The sequence below is a fragment of the Talpa occidentalis genome, unplaced genomic scaffold (assembly GCF_014898055.3).
Source record: "Talpa occidentalis isolate TD23 unplaced genomic scaffold, MPIMG_talOcc4v2.1 talOcc4.11, whole genome shotgun sequence".
Taxonomy (NCBI): Eukaryota; Metazoa; Chordata; class Mammalia; order Eulipotyphla; family Talpidae; genus Talpa; species Talpa occidentalis.
Genome location: NW_023601104.1, coordinates 57,544,889 through 57,562,060, shown reverse-complemented (window position 1 = coordinate 57,562,060; position 17,172 = coordinate 57,544,889). Strand labels below are relative to the sequence as shown.

Genomic DNA, 17,172 nt, shown 5'->3' with positions numbered 1-17,172 from the left:
TAGTAACGTTTGCCAGGAGTGAGAAACAACATTAAGTCATGGCTCTTGCCCTGGATAATTAGACATTTCACAGATAATTATAATTGATTAGATGATGGTACAGGCATGTGTTCAAGGTACTCTGGGGCATAAACCATGCTTAAGGTTTGTCTGGATTGGAGGTACTATTTAGCTGTTAATGTGAAATGTGAACTCTTTTGTAGGTTGAAAATGATTTTTCAACTCCAACGTCAAGGAAAAACCCATTTAACAAAGGTAATATGCTTTTGTTTTTCTTTCATAGCTGTTTTATTGTAGGGTCATCTCTTATTAAGATAGTGCTAAAACTAATGGCTCTCAAGTGAGCTGACATACCATTTGGTTTCCTACAGTTATTTCAATTTCACTGAAGTTACTTTTAGAAATGTATTTACCATTCTTACTAAATTCTCTTTACAGAATTAGGAGAAAGCTCTGGTATTGGAAAACTTTTTACTAATGCTATGGAATCTTTAGATGAAGAAGAGAACGATTATTACTTTTCAAACTCGGATTCTACATAGTAAAAATGAGAATATTTCCATGATTTTTCTCAAGAAGCAGTGCATTTATATTTTCATTTGAAGTATATTTCTTTGTAACACGGCTACAGATGAAATTGTGGACTCCTTTTCAAAGGATTTATGTATTTTTATTCAAAGTAAATTATCTTTCCATATAATATTCCTTATTGCTGCAGCTTACTAAAAATGTAAGGAAAGTTATTTTGTTTGTATAGATATTTGTAAATTTCTTTTTTACACTATTAAAATATACAGATAAGACGGTCTTTGTAAGTACCTAAGACTGCTTTTAAAAATCATGTTCCACATAGATTTTTAAGATGTTTTCAAGAAAATGTTACTATCCTTAAGGATGGAGGGGGAAAATAAAAATTAGATTGTACTTGTCAGGAGGCTGCTGAATTCATGAAGACTTTGTTAGCATTTGTCACCACTTGGTATACAAGCCAGTTGATCTAATGGTTAACTTTACATGTTGTTGAAACTGATGTGCTTTCTCCTGATTTTTTTTTCTTAAAGCTTGTGATCAGCATATCTCATAAGTAAATTTAATGTATTGCTTTTTCATTTTCTTAGGTAAAATGGAACTGATTTTGTTGCACTCTTAAGCCCTATTTACATATCTATAGAACTTAAATTTGGTTTCAACACTAGAAAGATTGCATTAGTAATAAACCTACCATTGTAAGACCTCAACTTGATATATCATGTCATAGTAGTCATAGTAAACATTTTCCTTCATAGTAAAAGAAATAAACTTATTTTAGTTTTTTTCTGCTATTATGTTTTAAATTTCGACATGGAATATTTTCCCATCCTCACAGTACTTATTTACTACCCTTTCTCTCCAGCTGGGTTGTCCAAATAAAGTTTGTTTGCCTTTAATATTTGTTTTGAGGTTTTGATTATTTTTTAATTATTGGATCATAAACAAATTTGCATACTAATTCGATTGGTTTCCTCAAGTTACAGAACTTTATAGTAAAAACTGCATTTTGTTTAAGAATTTAGTAATAATCAGCAGTTATATAACTATAGGAATTATAAAACATAAGATTTCAAAAGAATTATACAGTTATATTGAGGTCATTCTCTTAAACTACCGTGATTGTTTATTGTAGAACTTATATTGTCAATATTTAGTATGTAATACTATGCTAGTTATGTTAATGGATGTTTTAGGAGATAAAAAGTGTCATAGACTTGACATAAATCAAGCATGGCCTCACCCCCTTACCACATTCCCTGTGTCATATTGAAACCCCTTCAGAATCTTTCCTCATCTGTTCTATTATATCCCACTTTCCAAGTATGTGGTTGATTTCATTTCTTTCCATTAAGTCAAAAGATATGCTAGTAAGGTTTAAGATAACCTCCAGATGAAACTCAAAATTAGGAAAAAAAATACTTTAAGGGCTCAAAGGCAATAAGATGGCCTGATAATATTGTGTGACAGTTATAAGCTACATAAGAGAATATAGGAGGCGGCTATTACAGCTTACATATGGATAGAGACCTCTCCATGGAGCAAGCGCAAATGAAATCCTCAAGGTTATGTCCCTTACACTTTGTTAATTTATGAAATATGTCATCTGATGGGTAGACACTAAAATCCAATGTGTTGGTGCCTGCATGTAAAATACTACAAGGTGGTCACTGTCCCGGGTTGGTGTGTCGAGGTACTACATGCTTCCGATGTGCAGTTAGGACAGAACACTGCCAGGTGCCCCCACCCACACATGCCACTAACAACATGTAGTAGGAACAAAAAGCAGCAATACATAGCACAGTGAACCCAGAACGAGAAGCCACCTTTTCTCCTACTGACAAAGATTAAATCATATTCCCTATGTATGGGGAATAATGCTCAAAAAGTCCATTATGGCAGGGGCCTCCCCGGTGGCGCAGCGGTTGAGCGCTGGGTTGCGAGGCTGCCCGCTGCCTCTGCGGCGCCGGTTCGATTCCCGGCTGCTCCCCGGCCACCGGAGGAGGGTCCCACATGGCGTGCAGACCTCTCCTGCCGCCCGCTGCTCCCCTCAGCAGTGTACTTCGGTCCTTCTGCCTGCTCTGCTCCCCGCTCTGGCTCTGGTGAATTCTCTCACCCTCCCGCGCTTCTGACTGTACCCAGTGCATGTACAAACAAAACAAACGAACAAACAAATAAATAAATAAATAAAACATGCCTCTATAAAAGAAAAAAAAATTTAAAAAAATAAATAAATAAATAAATAAAGTCCATTATGGCAGAGGCAAGATTCAGAAGGATAAATTTAAACCTAGATAATAAACTGACAACAACACACCAGCCAAAAACTTAAAGAACTTTTCTCTCTGGTTTTGACAGAAATACTGAACAGCAAAAATACGAGCACAGATGCTTTCATAAGAATTAAAAATTTAATACTCTCCAAAGGAGCTAAGTTCACAATTAAAGTAACTGTTTAGTGAAGGAGTTCTCTACTTCTTGAAATAGTTCTGTATCCTGGGTTCTGATCCTAGATTTCCCAGTCTAAACTTGATTAAGTCACTTATTTCTGGGCCTTACTTTTGTCACCTTATAAGGAAAGAGAAAAGCAACTGGAATAAGATGATTTAAGTCCCAACCAAATCTAAGAGAAGCAAAGTTCTCTGCTGTCAGGTTAGTTTACTACCCAACAGAAAAAATAAGGCAACCAAACAATATAAAAGACTATAATTGGGAAAAAATGTCCACCATAAAAAAGACTGCTTTAGCACTAGACTGACTACAAGGGTCTAAGATGTCGCAGATAATATAGAGCCATATTTTGAAAAAAGAATCACAGACACAATGTAAAGGGTCACAGGTTCCACATGCAATAAAGAAATTTTCGAAGTCCCAACCAATATACCACTTCTTTGTATATGATATTTCAACAATAAAAAACTAATGTAGGTTGGAGTTCACACCTACGTTATTTGACTACTTAACTGGGACATATGTGCAGTTAAATTTTCTATCTTCCTATTTACTGGGTCATTTATTTCACAACACACCTACAATCCATATCTTACCCAACATGTATGTAGACTCAGGACATTTGAAAAATTCTACGTAATATAGTGTATATATAGGAAAAATTGTCTGTAATCATCTTCACAGCAGTCAAACATCAATCTATTATGTTAATAATTGAGAGTGACAGCACTTTAATCTTTGGAAAATTCCAAAATACATCTCTAACTCCAACCTTTACTTAGTAGCACCTTCAGAAAACCTTACTTTATTCAATGAAAGTTTCATATCTAAAAGTGATTACTGAACTTCAGATTTTTAAATAACTTATATAAATAAAAATGCATCACACAAAATAATAGGTATGAAGACATAGTTTACATATTTTAAACTCATCATCACAAACCATAGCAGTGATTATTGAAGGGCACTCAGTATTATGAGTTGGAAAGCTGCTCCTTGAACAGTCTGATCATGCATCGAGTTTCAGTCTATCTTGGTTCAAACTATTTGGTAACATTTGCATGTCAAATACATAGTGAATATATCGATAGATTTCCTCGGCCTTTTGATGAGTTACGTGTGCATAGATGGAGATTTCTTGAGGTGAGCTGAAAAAAAAGAAAAACATCACACTAGAACTTAATAATTTTGTTTAAAAAACACCAAGCAGGGGCATCCCTGGTGGCCTAGGGGTTAAGTCTCAGCACTATCACCATGAAGGCCTAACTTTGATCCTCAGCCAGGGAGCTAACCAGCATGGTATAGGAGACCTCTCCTGTCTCACCCGCTGTTCCCCTTAGTAGTCTATTTCAGGAAATCCGACTGTTCTCCCTACTCTCTCTCTGGCAAATTATCTCACCCCCATGGCCTGTGCACATACCCCAATTCTTCTATGCATAATAAATACATAAAACCTTAACAAAAAAACCAAACACAAAAGCTTTAAGAAAATCATCTCTCCCTGAGCATTCCACATCCAATTAACATATCTTTAGTATTAGTTTAAATAAAAAGCATATTCCCTATACTTAAAATCATATATAACAATAATTTCAACATCTTACATGGGCCTTTAATTAAAATTAACCTATTTTCTAAAGCATTCCTTTTCAAATAATATTGTACAACCATAAACTAGAAATATTTTTCAACTTGAACATTTTAGTTAAGAACTAAACAGCCCAGAAATACTAGGATGCAAGTGCTATCTGTCCAGCTCCTGATAAGGCTCTAAGCTCCTCAAAAGCAAAGCCTGTTTTTTTCCCATTAATGTTTTCAGCTTCAAACAGTGACTACTATATGTTGGCAAGCAAACATGAAATAATCAAACATGAACCGTCTATTTTTAAAAAATGCTTATGAAATGTTTCTAAGACTCTTTAAAATAACCATTTAAAAACATCAAAACAGACATACCTGTTAGTCATCTTTTTCACAGAAGAAAACTGGTAACACATATTTAATGCCGTTACATAACTTATATTGGGAATACTTAGGTAAAATTGAAGAGCCTCACATTTATTACTGTTCACCACTGTTGGAACACGAATACCCATATTCTTTCTTCGTTCCACTAAACACAGCTCCTTTAGCAAATTTGCAGTTTCTTCTTGGCAGGAACTGAAAAGAATTCGGATTCCAGCACCAATTAAGGTAGTCAGCAGGCTATCGTAAGTCTTTGTTCTCCTAAACATCCTGGATGAGATTCCTAAATATTTTATATTTAAGAAAATGAAAACCATAGTAACTTACATTAAGTAGAAATATTAATAGCATATATTAAAATCCCAAGATCTATACCATTAGGCAAACTATTGTGTCATATTATACTAAGAAAAACATTACAGCTACAGATTGAAATTGATTCTCAAAATATATGAGAGATAAAATTTGGAGAATTGTCTTGGTGAGAGTCTTGAATTGTAACAGATAGCAAAGATAAGTAGGCAGGAGAGAGCTTATATTTGTAAATAATACTTTCCTGAAGGCCAAGACCTTACCTATTAATAATGTCTAAAATTCTTTAAAAAAAAAAAAAAAAAGAGTTACTTATTTATGCATACAAGAGCTGGGGTGAAGGCCAGAGATGTAGGATGGTGGGGGCAGGGGAATGAGAGGACTCACCAGAGACAGAGTAGGGAGCAGAACAGGCAGATCTACTGAAATACACTGCTGAGGGGAGCAGCGGGCAAGACAGGAGAGGTCTGCTGCAACATGTGGGTCACCTTTCTGGCCAGAGTTCGAACTGGTGCTGCAGTAGCTTCATAGTGCTGAGACTTAACCCCTTGCACCACCAGGGAGGCCCCTAATGTCTAAAATTTTTAATGCACACACAGATGCAGGATTCATTAAGTATCAGTTTAGCTGATATAAAATTACATGTATTTATCCAAAGAATAACTCAATACCCTGCACACGCTTTGTAATATCCTCTTTAACTCATGCCTATTAACTTACTTCCCTACACTTGCCATTCATTTTTTTCCCCTATATTCTACCTATATTCTATTTTGGCACTCTTCACTATGCCAAAAATAAGAATAAAAAATAAAGAACTTTTCCAGAACTTACTATGTTCCTTTCCTCTTTATTCCAAATCTATTTCCTTTATAAAGGATACGTTGGTAAAGAGAAAATTACAAATTTTTTTTCACTGGGAGGCCCCAACACCTAAAGCCCTTATATCAGATTTAAAAAGAAAAAGCTGAAAAAATGATTTATCTATCCCCCACTGACAGCATGAGATAAAAAGATGTGTTGTTCAATTCCCAAACCAATGTTTCACATATACTATATTGTTTCCTTTTACATAATAACTACAAGTTTTGAATTCTTCCATTGTAGCTTTACCTGTATGATTTCACTCTCTCCTCATAACAAATATATAATTAATTCCTCAGGGGAAGGGCTTTGTCAATGGAACATAACAATGCATCATGCCAGATCTCAATGTGACTTCTGATTCTATATTTTTTAATTATTCTCAGGGACTCCTCATACACATTAACCATAAAACCTCCCCAGAAGAAGCTCCAATATTGTACTTCCGAATGCATTTAGGCATCCACTTCAGTGACCATCGAGAACATATTCAAAATTGAAAACCTTGTCCCTCAAAATCTGCTGCTTCTCTTATATACATAATTTCTTTTTTTTAAAGATTTATTTATTAATGCATACAAGAACTGGGGTACAGACCAGGAGTGCAGGGGATAAGAGGATTCACCAAAGACATATTGGGGAACAGAATAGGCAGAATGGCTGAAATACACTGCTGAGGGGAGCAGCTGCCGAGCAGGAGAGGTTCCCTGTGCCATGTGGGCAGTAGAGGTCTGCTGAGCCATGTGGGTTGCTCCCTGGCTGGCCGGGGATCGAACTTGTGCAGCAGAGGCTATGGATAGCTTCACAGTGCTGGGCTTAACCCCTTGCACCACCAGGGAGGCCCTATACATAATTTCAATAGCACTACCACCTAACTGCCCAATGACCAAGAAATTGGTAAAATCAAGAGTGATTTTTGATGCCTTCTCTCAACAGCTTATGCTAACCCTCCTCAACTTCTTGAATCCTGCTCCTTTTCCCCACTGCTGTCTTATTTAAGGCACTTCTCCTTTCTGGGCTCCTGAAAAAGACTAACGATTGGTTCACAAACCTTCAATCTCTCTCCTTTTAATCCTCATAAACTGCATTTACAAAGACTAATGAACAACATGACATTATGTAAATACGAAATGGCATTCATGAATCAGGTAATTTCATTTTAAGAGCTTCTCAAATCCTCACAGGAGGATGAACTAAATAGTCAAGTTCTTTTATAACAGCCTTAAAAACAAAAATATTTTAAAATACAAACCTGTTTTTTCTCTGTCCTTTTCCACAATCACACATATTCTTTCAAACATACTTTGTAGGTGCTGGATCTGATCAATGAACTTGTTCTTATTGGCACCATTTAACATCTTGGAATGAGACCTCCTTTCTACCACCATGCGATTACTCACAATGTAATCACAACCATTAAGAGGACAAACCTCTACCTGTAGGCCATGAATTGCTCTTAGGGAAGAAATTACTTCTGAACCAGAAGTGATTTCACGAGAATCTACAAGAATACAAGTTCTTTGGTCTTCCTGTGGAAGACTAAGAGAAGCATGTGCGCTGGCCAAATGTGGTCTTGAGTTGGAACAAGAGGCCACTGAAGTGCTAGACTCCTCAGGAACACTACCAACCTGAAGAAATGGAAAATAGCAATCACGATCAGGTTAAAACTATATTAGCATCATACACTTCTAACATCTGAAAGGGATTTTTTTCTCTCCTGATACATTTTTTTTTCATTTTTAAATAATCTTACTTCAACATGAACATGACTATGTAGACAAAGGACTAAGACCACTTCATACATAGTAGTATAGCTTCAATTAAAAAAAAATAGAGAAAGAAATGTTGGTGAGGATATAAAAACAAAACTGGGACACCCATTGTTGTGGAATGTACGATGGTGTGGCCACTAGAAAACAGTGGTGATTCCTCAAAAAGTTAACTACAGAATTACCATATGACCAAGATTTCTAGTGCTAAGTATATGCCCAAATGAAAGTGATTGAGGTATTTGTATGACACTAAAACATAAAATTATAGAGAAAATAATTAGAACTGAATTTAAAAATAACCTTTTTCTGTATCAAAAATTACAATAAATAAAATTAAAAGGCAAAGGACAGACAAGGAATACCATTAGCAATAGACAAGCCAAGTAGACATTAACATTTTTAATACCTGAGGGTTTTTGACAGGATAGTTATTTTCTGTCTTCTCAAATTAACTCAAATTTTTTCCTCTCCTAATTTTAAGTGAGAAAAATCATACTGTATGGAATTGTAGGATTAGCTAACAGACCTTTAAATACACTTCTCTTAAAATCTATTTACCTTTTTCACAGTCCTCAAGGTATTACATACATGACCTATTTTTCAGTGAGAGCATGTCAAAGTGGAAATGTAAATAGTGCTTACTGGTTTTCAAAGTACTGTACATACATCACCTACCTTGACCTTTGGAATTACTATCTTTATAGTACGAATGAGTACAAAGGCTCTAAGAAATTAAGTACTTTTCTGTCCTCCAATCTATTATAAAAGTTAATTTAACCAATTTTATGTTACTTGTGTCTTGAGAAATAACTGAGCCAAAAATGATTAGGGACAATTTAAATCTGAAAACACAAATTTGAGAACCATTGTGTGAAAATTAGAGGTTGTTACTGAGGCAGAAAGGACTGAAACAACTGGAATAAAAGAAAAATAGAAATATAGGTCTTGGGGGCCTCCCTGGCGGCATAAGGGGTTAAGTATCAGCACTATGAAGCTAACGGCAGCAACTGCAGAACCAGTTCAATCCCCAACCAGAGAGCTGAACCACATTGCGCAGCAGACCTCTCCTGTCTCACCCCCTGCTCCCCTCAGCAGTGTATGTCTGTCAATATGCCTGTTCTGCTTCCCACTCTGTCTCTGGTGAAGCCTCTCACCCCCCGTACCTCTGGCCTACACCCCAAATCTCATATGCATAAATAAATAAATCTTGGGAAAAAAAGAATATAGGTCTAGATCTTACTCCAAGATAACAAAGAAATGAGCCAACATTACTACAACTTTAATTAAACCCTATTTTTAGCAAATTTACTGTAACTATAAGCTCTTAACAACTGAAAATGGCTTTAGGGATTATTTCAGCTATAGCGAGGTAGGAAGAAGCTGAAAACTGAACTTCTTAGCCATTCTGGAAGGAAAGAAATTAAAAGGAAATATATGAGGTGGTGGCCCTATACTCCTGTCCCCCAAAAAAGAGATTATGTATCTGAAGTCTTTAGCAGGGAAAAGAAAAGTCAATCTAGGAACTAGGTCTGGGTATGTCATTTCTGTCATTTTACCTTGCAAAAGTACATTTTCCTACATTCTTTTTATAAGAAAGGAATGCAAACTAAAAAAAAAAAAAGCTTTTAGTAAAGATATGAAGATTTTTCACAATAATTTAATCCATACCTTCAAGTGAACTGGATATTTTCTATAATCTTTCTGTAAATCAACAGTAGTGAGTGATGGTAAAGTAGTTTTGATTTTATTACAGCTCTCAGCTTTGAAATCCAAGACATCAGAAATTGTATCCTTTAAATTAAGTGGTATATGTTGTTTCTGCTTTGGCAGTTGATTGGTATTTGGATCAGAATGGTCCCTGGATTGCAAAGCAGACTCAGAAGGCACTAAATTCAAACAATGATTTTGCTGTTTGCACTTATCATCAGTGCTAGGATTAACCACAATACTGTATTCCTGTTTATCATTTACATCATTTTCTTCCTCACTTGAATCATCTGCTAAAATAATCCTGGATAATTTCTTTTTAGAAGGAACATAATTTTGTCTCATCTTCATTTGTTTTATCTTTACTGCACGTCGCGTTTCATATTTTTTACGCCCATTTACAGAGCAATCTTCAGTTATTATGTTAAAATCAACACAGACTTCTTCTTCACTTGATTGGCTTTTGCAAGACTCTTCTTCATCAACACAAAAACTGTCTTCTAAATAGGTTTCATCTTGCTCAGGAATCTATTAAAAATAGAAATATTATAATTTTTTCAGAAAATCAGCATGTAATTTTTCTTTTAAGTGCATGAGATTTTTGTGAACACTTATTTGACACACCTTATTAATCCAGGCACCTATTCACAAAAAATATACATTTATGGAAGATAATGGGAACTCGAGGGATTAAAAAGGAAAGATTTACCCTCTAGAAATTTACATTCTAGTGTAGAGAGCCATAAAAATAAATAGTAATAATGTGATAAACAATGTGATTTATTTACAAACAATGTGTTAAGTGCTATTTGATAAACACAGTGGAAATGCAGAAATATGAGTGATCATGTTAGCAAACTGAACATGGCAATTTATAAGCAAGTAAGAACAACATGAAAATGTTATCTATAAAAGAAAAATTACCTGTATTTTAGGATATAACATTTTATTGAAAAAACCACTTTCTTTTTTTTTTTTTAAATATTCTTTTTTTTTTTTAAGATTTATCTATTTGTTTGTTTGTTTGTTTGTTTACACAAACACTGGGTACAGTCAGGAGCGCAGGAGGGTGAGAGAATTCACCAGAGCCAGAGCGGGGAGCAGAGCAGGCAGAAGGACCGAAGTACACTGCTGAGGGGAGCAGCGGGCGGCAGGAGAGGTCTGCGCGCCATGTGGGACCCTCCTCTGGGGGCCAGGGAGCAGCCGGGGATCTAACCGGCGCTGCAGAGGCTGCGGCCAGCTTCGCAACCCAGCGCTCAACCGCTGCGCCACTGGGGAGGCCCAAAAACCACTTTCTTATTAAAAAAATATAAGAAGTAAAAATTTAGTGGATGATGTTCTATTTACTTCCTTTAAACATTCTCCTAACTGTAAAATAATTCAGTAGTGTATTCTAATTAAGTCAAATTTTTAAATGAATAATTTGATCAAATTAGGACTGGGAGGGATTTTTAGAATTTATTTAGTCTACCTTCCTGACTGAGCAGAAATTATCCCAAATAGCTCTAATAGAAAAATTTTAGAAATAAAATGAAGATTTCATTAATAAGAACACAGTAAAACATCATGATCAGGAAATTATCCACGACATTTCTTTAGTTCATACCTGTGAGAAAATGTTTATGTTGTTATGATTCTTACGTATAATTTGACATTTATTCCTCATCAGTGGACTATGTAAGGATTTCAGGTAAACAGCTCTCATTTCAGAATCTGCGTAAAGATAATAAGTATTTCAAGTAGCAAAATTATTTAAATGAAAACGAGCATTTAACTCTAACCTATTCCAAATTCACGTAATTCAAACCTTGTGGAATTAATACACAGAAGAAATTTAATATATGTTGAAACATCTAAAAATTATTCAAAACACAAAGCTAGGACATTGCATTTGAAATGAACTATATATAGTTGTGTTGTTATTGACAATTTATTTAGGTCTCTGACTTAGCTATCTCCCTCCTCTGAAAGTGAGGATTAGGATAGTGCCTTTTTTCTTTTTAAAGATTTATTTTATTTATTTATACATACAAGAGCTGGGGTGCAGGCCAGAGATTGGGGAGAGAGGGTTGGTGAGTATGATACAGTTAACAAGTTTGTCTTTCCCCCATTTCTTGCAATTCCCCTTATCTAGCATTAACAGGATTGATGACTTGTCTTTCCCATTTGTTGCAGCTTCCCCTCCCCTTGGGAAGAAAAAAAAAAGCTGGCGCCCACCGGTTTCCCTGTAGACCCTTCCCCCTTGCCCTAAGGAAAACAAGTTGGCGATCACCCGTCTCTGTGCCTTGACACCTTCCCCTTCCCTTAAGATGAATGAGCTGACACCCATCCATCTCCCTGTTGAGCTGGCGCCCACTTGTCTCTGTGCAGACCCCTTCCCCCTCCCCTTTGCGGACCCCTACCCATCTCCCCCTGTATAAATACCCCTGCCCACTGCCAAAGAGGAGGACGGTGGTTTTTCGGACATGAGTCTGCCGCCCTCCTCATTTGTCGACAAATAAAACCGCTTTCCTTTTCCTCAAACTTAGTTTCCTTTTATTGGCTGAGGGAAACTGAGGCCGGCGTTCGGTAACAAGTAGATTCACCAGAGAAAGAGTGGGGAGCAGAAGAGTCAGATTTACTGAAACACACTGCTGAGGGGAGCAGCGGGCAAGACAGGAGAGGTCTGCTGCACCATGTGGGTTAGCTCCCTGGCTGAGGATGAACTAGTGCTGCAGTGGAGTGGCAGCGGATAGCAACTTAACTCTTTGCGCTACCAGGGAGGCCCTAGAATAGCGCCTTTTCATGAAAAATAAATGCATGAAGACCTTTGGACTGTACCTGGTTTGTAAAAAGTATTCAATAAAACATAAGAAATCCAGGCAAAAAGAAAACAAGCTTAAAAAATACTAAAGGCAGTAGTCAACAGTACTTATGCTCCCTAATTTTCAGGGAAGTAGAAACTGGGAAACACACAGGTTTTTATTTATGCCTCTATTATTTTGAAAAGTTATAATACAGAAAAGAGAACAAAAGAAAGACATAAAGAAAGATTATATGGACTTGAGAAAGATTAAAAAAAAATCTTTGAAATTCTACATATTTCAAACATACAGTATCTAAAATGCAATTTCAGATATCCCTTCTCTCCATCTTAACTGCTCCACCTGCAGGCTCCCAATGTGAGATAAAACCAACTAAGTCCAGGGCCTACCCTGGTGGCGCAGTGGTTGAGCGCTAGGCTGTGAGGCTGCCCGCAGCCTCTGCAGTGCAGGTTCAATCCCCGGCAGCTGGGTGAGAGTCTCGCATGGCGCACAGACCTCTCCTGCCGCCTGCTGCTTTGGTCCTTCTGCCTGTTCTGCTCCCCGCTCTGGCTCTGGTGAATTCTCTCACCCTCCCACGCTTCTGGCTGTGCCCAGTGCTTGTATAAATAAATAAATAAAATTAAAAAAAAAAAAAAAAAGCAACTAAGTCCAGTAGGCCCAAGCCCAGATTCTTCTTTTCCTCTTTGAAACTTCAGAAAATTCTGTCCACTACAATATGTAGATTCCAATCATTCTCACCTTCTCATTATTACCACCTTGTTAAAAGTATCATTCCTTGATTTGATTACTACAGTAGCCTCTTAAGTGGTCTCTTCTACCTTTGATGACCTTTAGGCCTTTCTCAAAAAAGTTAAGAGAGTAAGCCAAATCATGAGCTGGCTGCTCACTTCTTACAATTCCCCTTCTCCCTTATTTAATTTCAGTCACAGTTCAATTCTTTGAACACTCCCAGGCATGCTCCTGCCTCAGGGCCTTTATATAGGTTGTCATCTTTATATCAACATTCTCCCACCAGATTATTCTATGAACAGGCAAAACTGCTTCTGTTAATGAACATCAAGAGCATAACACAGGGCCTCCCTGGTGGCGCAAGGGGTTAAGACACACCCTGCGAAGCTGTCCGCAGCTACTGCAGCGTGAGTTCAATCCCCAGCATGCCAGGGAGCAGTCCACATGGCGCAGCAGACCTCTCCTGACTCGCCCACTGCTCCCCTCAGCAGTATACTTCAGTTGATCTACTTATTCTGTTCCCCGCTCTGTCTCTGGTGAATCCTCTCACCCCCCAACATCTCTGGCCTGTACCCCCGCTCTTGTATGCATAAATATATAAATCTTTTAAAAAAAAGCATAACACTAAGAAAACTTATTCTGCAAATCATATCAGTATCAATAACATAGTACTAAGAACTTTGGTTTCATAAAGTCATGGACCTTAGGAAACTGCATTTTAAATCAAGTCAGGTACTACAGGAACAGAAGAAATAGCAAGCTCTGTGAAAGATCAAAATATTGAACCCACCAGAATCATTCCTTTTTCTATTACAGCCATTCTGAGCCATCTGCTCTTAATGTACTATAGATCTATTCAAGCATTGCTTGGAATGACAATTTTCCAAAAGTAGGTTGCACATAGTTGGCAAACTTAATAATCTGGCTTTGAGTTTCAGCTGGTTGTAATAATTTGCCTAGCTAAACTCCTGTCTCCTCTTAGTCTTGGTCACCTTCTCAAGGAGACTTACCCCTAATTGCCTTATTTAAGATTGCAACTTGTCTTTTATTAATCCTCCAAACCTACCACTCCAAATATTCACCTTATTCAATTTTTTTTATTTTTCTGTAATTTTAATTTTTTTGTGTAGAACTGGGGTGTAGGCCAGAGGCACGGGGGTGAGAAGATTCACCAGAGACAGAGTGGGGAGCAGAACAGGAGATTTACTGAAATACACTGATAAGGGAACCAGTGGGTGAGACAGGAGAGGTCTGCTGTACCTTATGTGGGTTAGCTCCCTGGCCAGGGATCAAACCTAGGCCTTGGCAATGATAGCGCTGAGACTTATTCTCTAGGACACCAAGGAGACCCCTCTGTAACTTTTTCATCTTAAAATATATTCAATAATTTGGTTATTAGTGTATTGCCTCTTTCCATTCAGATGGAAGTGTCTTAAGGACTGGGACTTTTGTCAGTTTCATTCACTGAATTTCAAGATGTATTCATTTATTTTTTTTTTTTTAAAGATTTATCTTTTTTTTTTTTTTTGAAAGGAAATTTGTACTCCTTTATTTATTACAGCATTATTTACTATAGCTAGACTATGGAAACAAACTAAAAGGTCCAGAACAGATAAGTGGCTCAAGATGATACATTCTTGTCCATGTTTTCTGGAGTACATGTGCAAGAGTCTCCCAGAATCGCAAAACTTCAGGAGCAGGAAGCACACATATTCCAATTGACTAGGTAATGACAGATTATTTTCCTACCAAGATGGTTGCACCATTTTATACTTCTGCCTACTGTATGTAGGAGTTCTGATTGCTCTGCATTCTCTTCAATTTTGCATCTAGTGAGAGCAAAATAGTCGCTATTTTAATTTCCATTCTCCCTTTTGATGAGGTTGAATATATTTGCATATGTTTATTGATCCTGCATCTTTCTTCTTCCATGAAATAACCAATGTATATAAGATTGTTAATTATTCAGATTATGTGAATATCCAACATATTAATTCTTTGTCAATTGTAGTATGCATCACGTGCTTCCTACTAGTTGTGAGTTACATTTTAATTGCTTTATAAAATTGGGCTAATATTTTCACCATTTGTTTTTTTTTTTTTTCAAAATTATTTCGTTTATTTCTAGACATTGCCAAATTGTCTTTTTAACCTTTCAAAATCAGTAGATATCATAGTATACAGACATTTTGCTTTTCAAATAAACCTATAATGAGTTCTCTAATTTTTATAACTATAAATTTTGTTATTTTTCATTGATATTTAGGAATTTTGTTATGAATATTCATTATTTTTTTTAAAATAATAAATTTTATTTTTATATTCCCCATACAGTTACAACCCCCCCATTCTGATCCCAATCCCTCCCCTCCCGCAAGATTTATCTATTTATGCATACAAGAGCTGGGGTACAGGACAGAGATGCAGGGGGACAAGAGGATTCACCAGAGACAGAGTGGGGAACAGACAGGCAGACTGACTAAAATACACTGATGAGGGGAGCGTGGGCAAGACAGGAGAGGCCCATGGCGCCATGTGGGTTGCTCCCTGGTAGGCTGAGGATCAAACTCGTGCTGTAGAGGCTGTGGACTGCCTCACAGTGCGTTGCTCAACCCCTTATGCCACCATGGAGGCCCTAGATGTGTTCACTTTCTAAAGAACCTAACATAGTAATAGGCATATAAGCACTAAATATTTGTTAATAAATAAACGTTTGACACTGAATCAATCAGGACATTCGGGAAAGAAATAGTCAAAGACAACGACTTTAAACAACCAAGCCTAATTTAAAGCACATATGACAGAATTTAAATGAAGATGAATAGTTACACATACCATATTTAATTCCTTTTGAAGTCAAGGCTCTTTGAAAACTGACTTAATCATTAAAAGCATTGAAGTAAAAAGAAGCATCATTACATCATTTACCATTTACAGCCTGTGAAAGTTGAGTCTCATCATTTAAGAAGTCAAGTAATGAGGAATCTTTTTCATTTTCCGACTCATTTTCATCAGATGAAACACATTCTGCATCTTCTTGGGAAAGTTCTGCTTCATCGTCTAAAAATTTCCTAGCCACAAGCTAAGACAAATTAGAAAACATAAAGATACCCTTAGGAAAATCATTTTACTTCCTTTAAGTAATTGGAAATAGTTCTGGAAAATGAAGCTCTCGCCAATGCTATTAAGACCAAGACTAATAAAAACAGAAAACTGATAAAGTAGCATAAGTATTTAAAATTTCTTGTGTTAATACTTGTGTTATAATAAAGTGTAAGCAAAATAAAATACAAATCTGCAAGTCAGCTTGCTAAATATTTCTTAATAAGAATGAAGTCTTTTGAGTCTTGTGGCTAATTTTTCCAGGAAAAATACTGTACTACATAGAGACTGATTAAAAATAAATAATGTGCTGGGCCTCCCCGGTGGCACAGTGGTTGAGTGCTGGGCTGCAAAGCTGCCTGCAGCCTCTGCAGAGCCAGTTCAAAAACCGGACTCCAGGTGAGGGTCCCACATGCCATGCAGACCTCTCCTGCTGCACCCACTGCTCCCCTCAGCAGTGTACTTCGTCAGTCTGCCTGTTCTGCTCCCCACTCTGACTGATGAATTCCCTCACCCTCCCACACTTCTGACCATACCCAGTGCTTGTATAAATGTATAAATAAATAAACAAATAAATAAGTCTTTTAAAAATAAATAAATAATGTGCTATAAATTATTTTCCAAAGATTTAAATATGAGTTATGAAAATATGTGATTATAAAAGCAAGTATAATAAAACTCAGCTTTTTTTTGTTTTCTTCATTTTGAATCCTTTAGTCATTCAAAATAGCACATTAGATAGTTCCAAAACATAAAGAGGAAAAAAATTACACATCTTAAGATCTTAATTCCAGAAAATAAAGTAAAACTGGGGTGAAATAATTTTTAATTTGGGGGGTAACGTTTTTCTACAAAGAAATTTAGAGGGGTCTACTGCACACAATCTAATATTCTTTACGAATAGAAAAATATGTAGTTTATATATGAAAATAAACTAA

General features: G+C 36.5%; 2 protein-coding genes across 15 annotated transcripts in view; one reads left to right on the top strand and one right to left on the bottom strand.

Annotated features, from left to right (window-relative positions):
- Positions 1-17,172, bottom strand: part of FANCM (FA complementation group M) — a 75,892-nt gene that overhangs the window by 18,398 nt on the left and 40,322 nt on the right. For 5 of the 8 annotated variants that reach the window (XR_008549885.1, XR_008549887.1, XR_008549888.1 and 2 more), the window contains exons 19-24: positions 16,061-16,214; positions 11,206-11,312; positions 9,561-10,127; positions 7,373-7,748; positions 4,936-5,227; positions 3,923-4,127 (exon numbers count right to left, since the gene is read on the bottom strand). Coding sequence is in view for 3 of the 8 variants with exons in the window: in XM_037503267.2 (XP_037359164.1) it covers positions 3,989-4,127; positions 4,936-5,227; positions 7,373-7,748; positions 9,561-10,127; positions 11,206-11,312; positions 16,061-16,214 (1,635 nt within the window). In the remaining 5 variants the exon portion in view is untranslated. Of the gene's footprint in view, positions 1-2,779; positions 4,128-4,935; positions 5,228-7,372; positions 7,749-8,254; positions 8,363-9,560; positions 10,128-11,205; positions 11,313-16,060; positions 16,215-17,172 lie in introns of those variants that run through there. The other 3 variants (XM_037503267.2, XM_037503268.2, XM_037503271.2) reach the window with 3 other exon arrangements.
- MIS18BP1 (MIS18 binding protein 1) overlaps positions 1-17,172 on the top strand; it is a 77,028-nt gene that overhangs the window by 30,632 nt on the left and 29,224 nt on the right. For 6 of the 7 annotated variants that reach the window (XR_008549897.1, XR_008549894.1, XR_008549893.1 and 3 more), the window contains exon 16: positions 204-255. Coding sequence is in view for 3 of the 7 variants with exons in the window: in XM_054690191.1 (XP_054546166.1) it covers positions 204-255 (52 nt within the window). In the remaining 4 variants the exon portion in view is untranslated. Of the gene's footprint in view, positions 1-203; positions 256-438; positions 1,422-17,172 lie in introns of those variants that run through there. The other variant, XM_037503272.2, reaches the window with a different exon arrangement.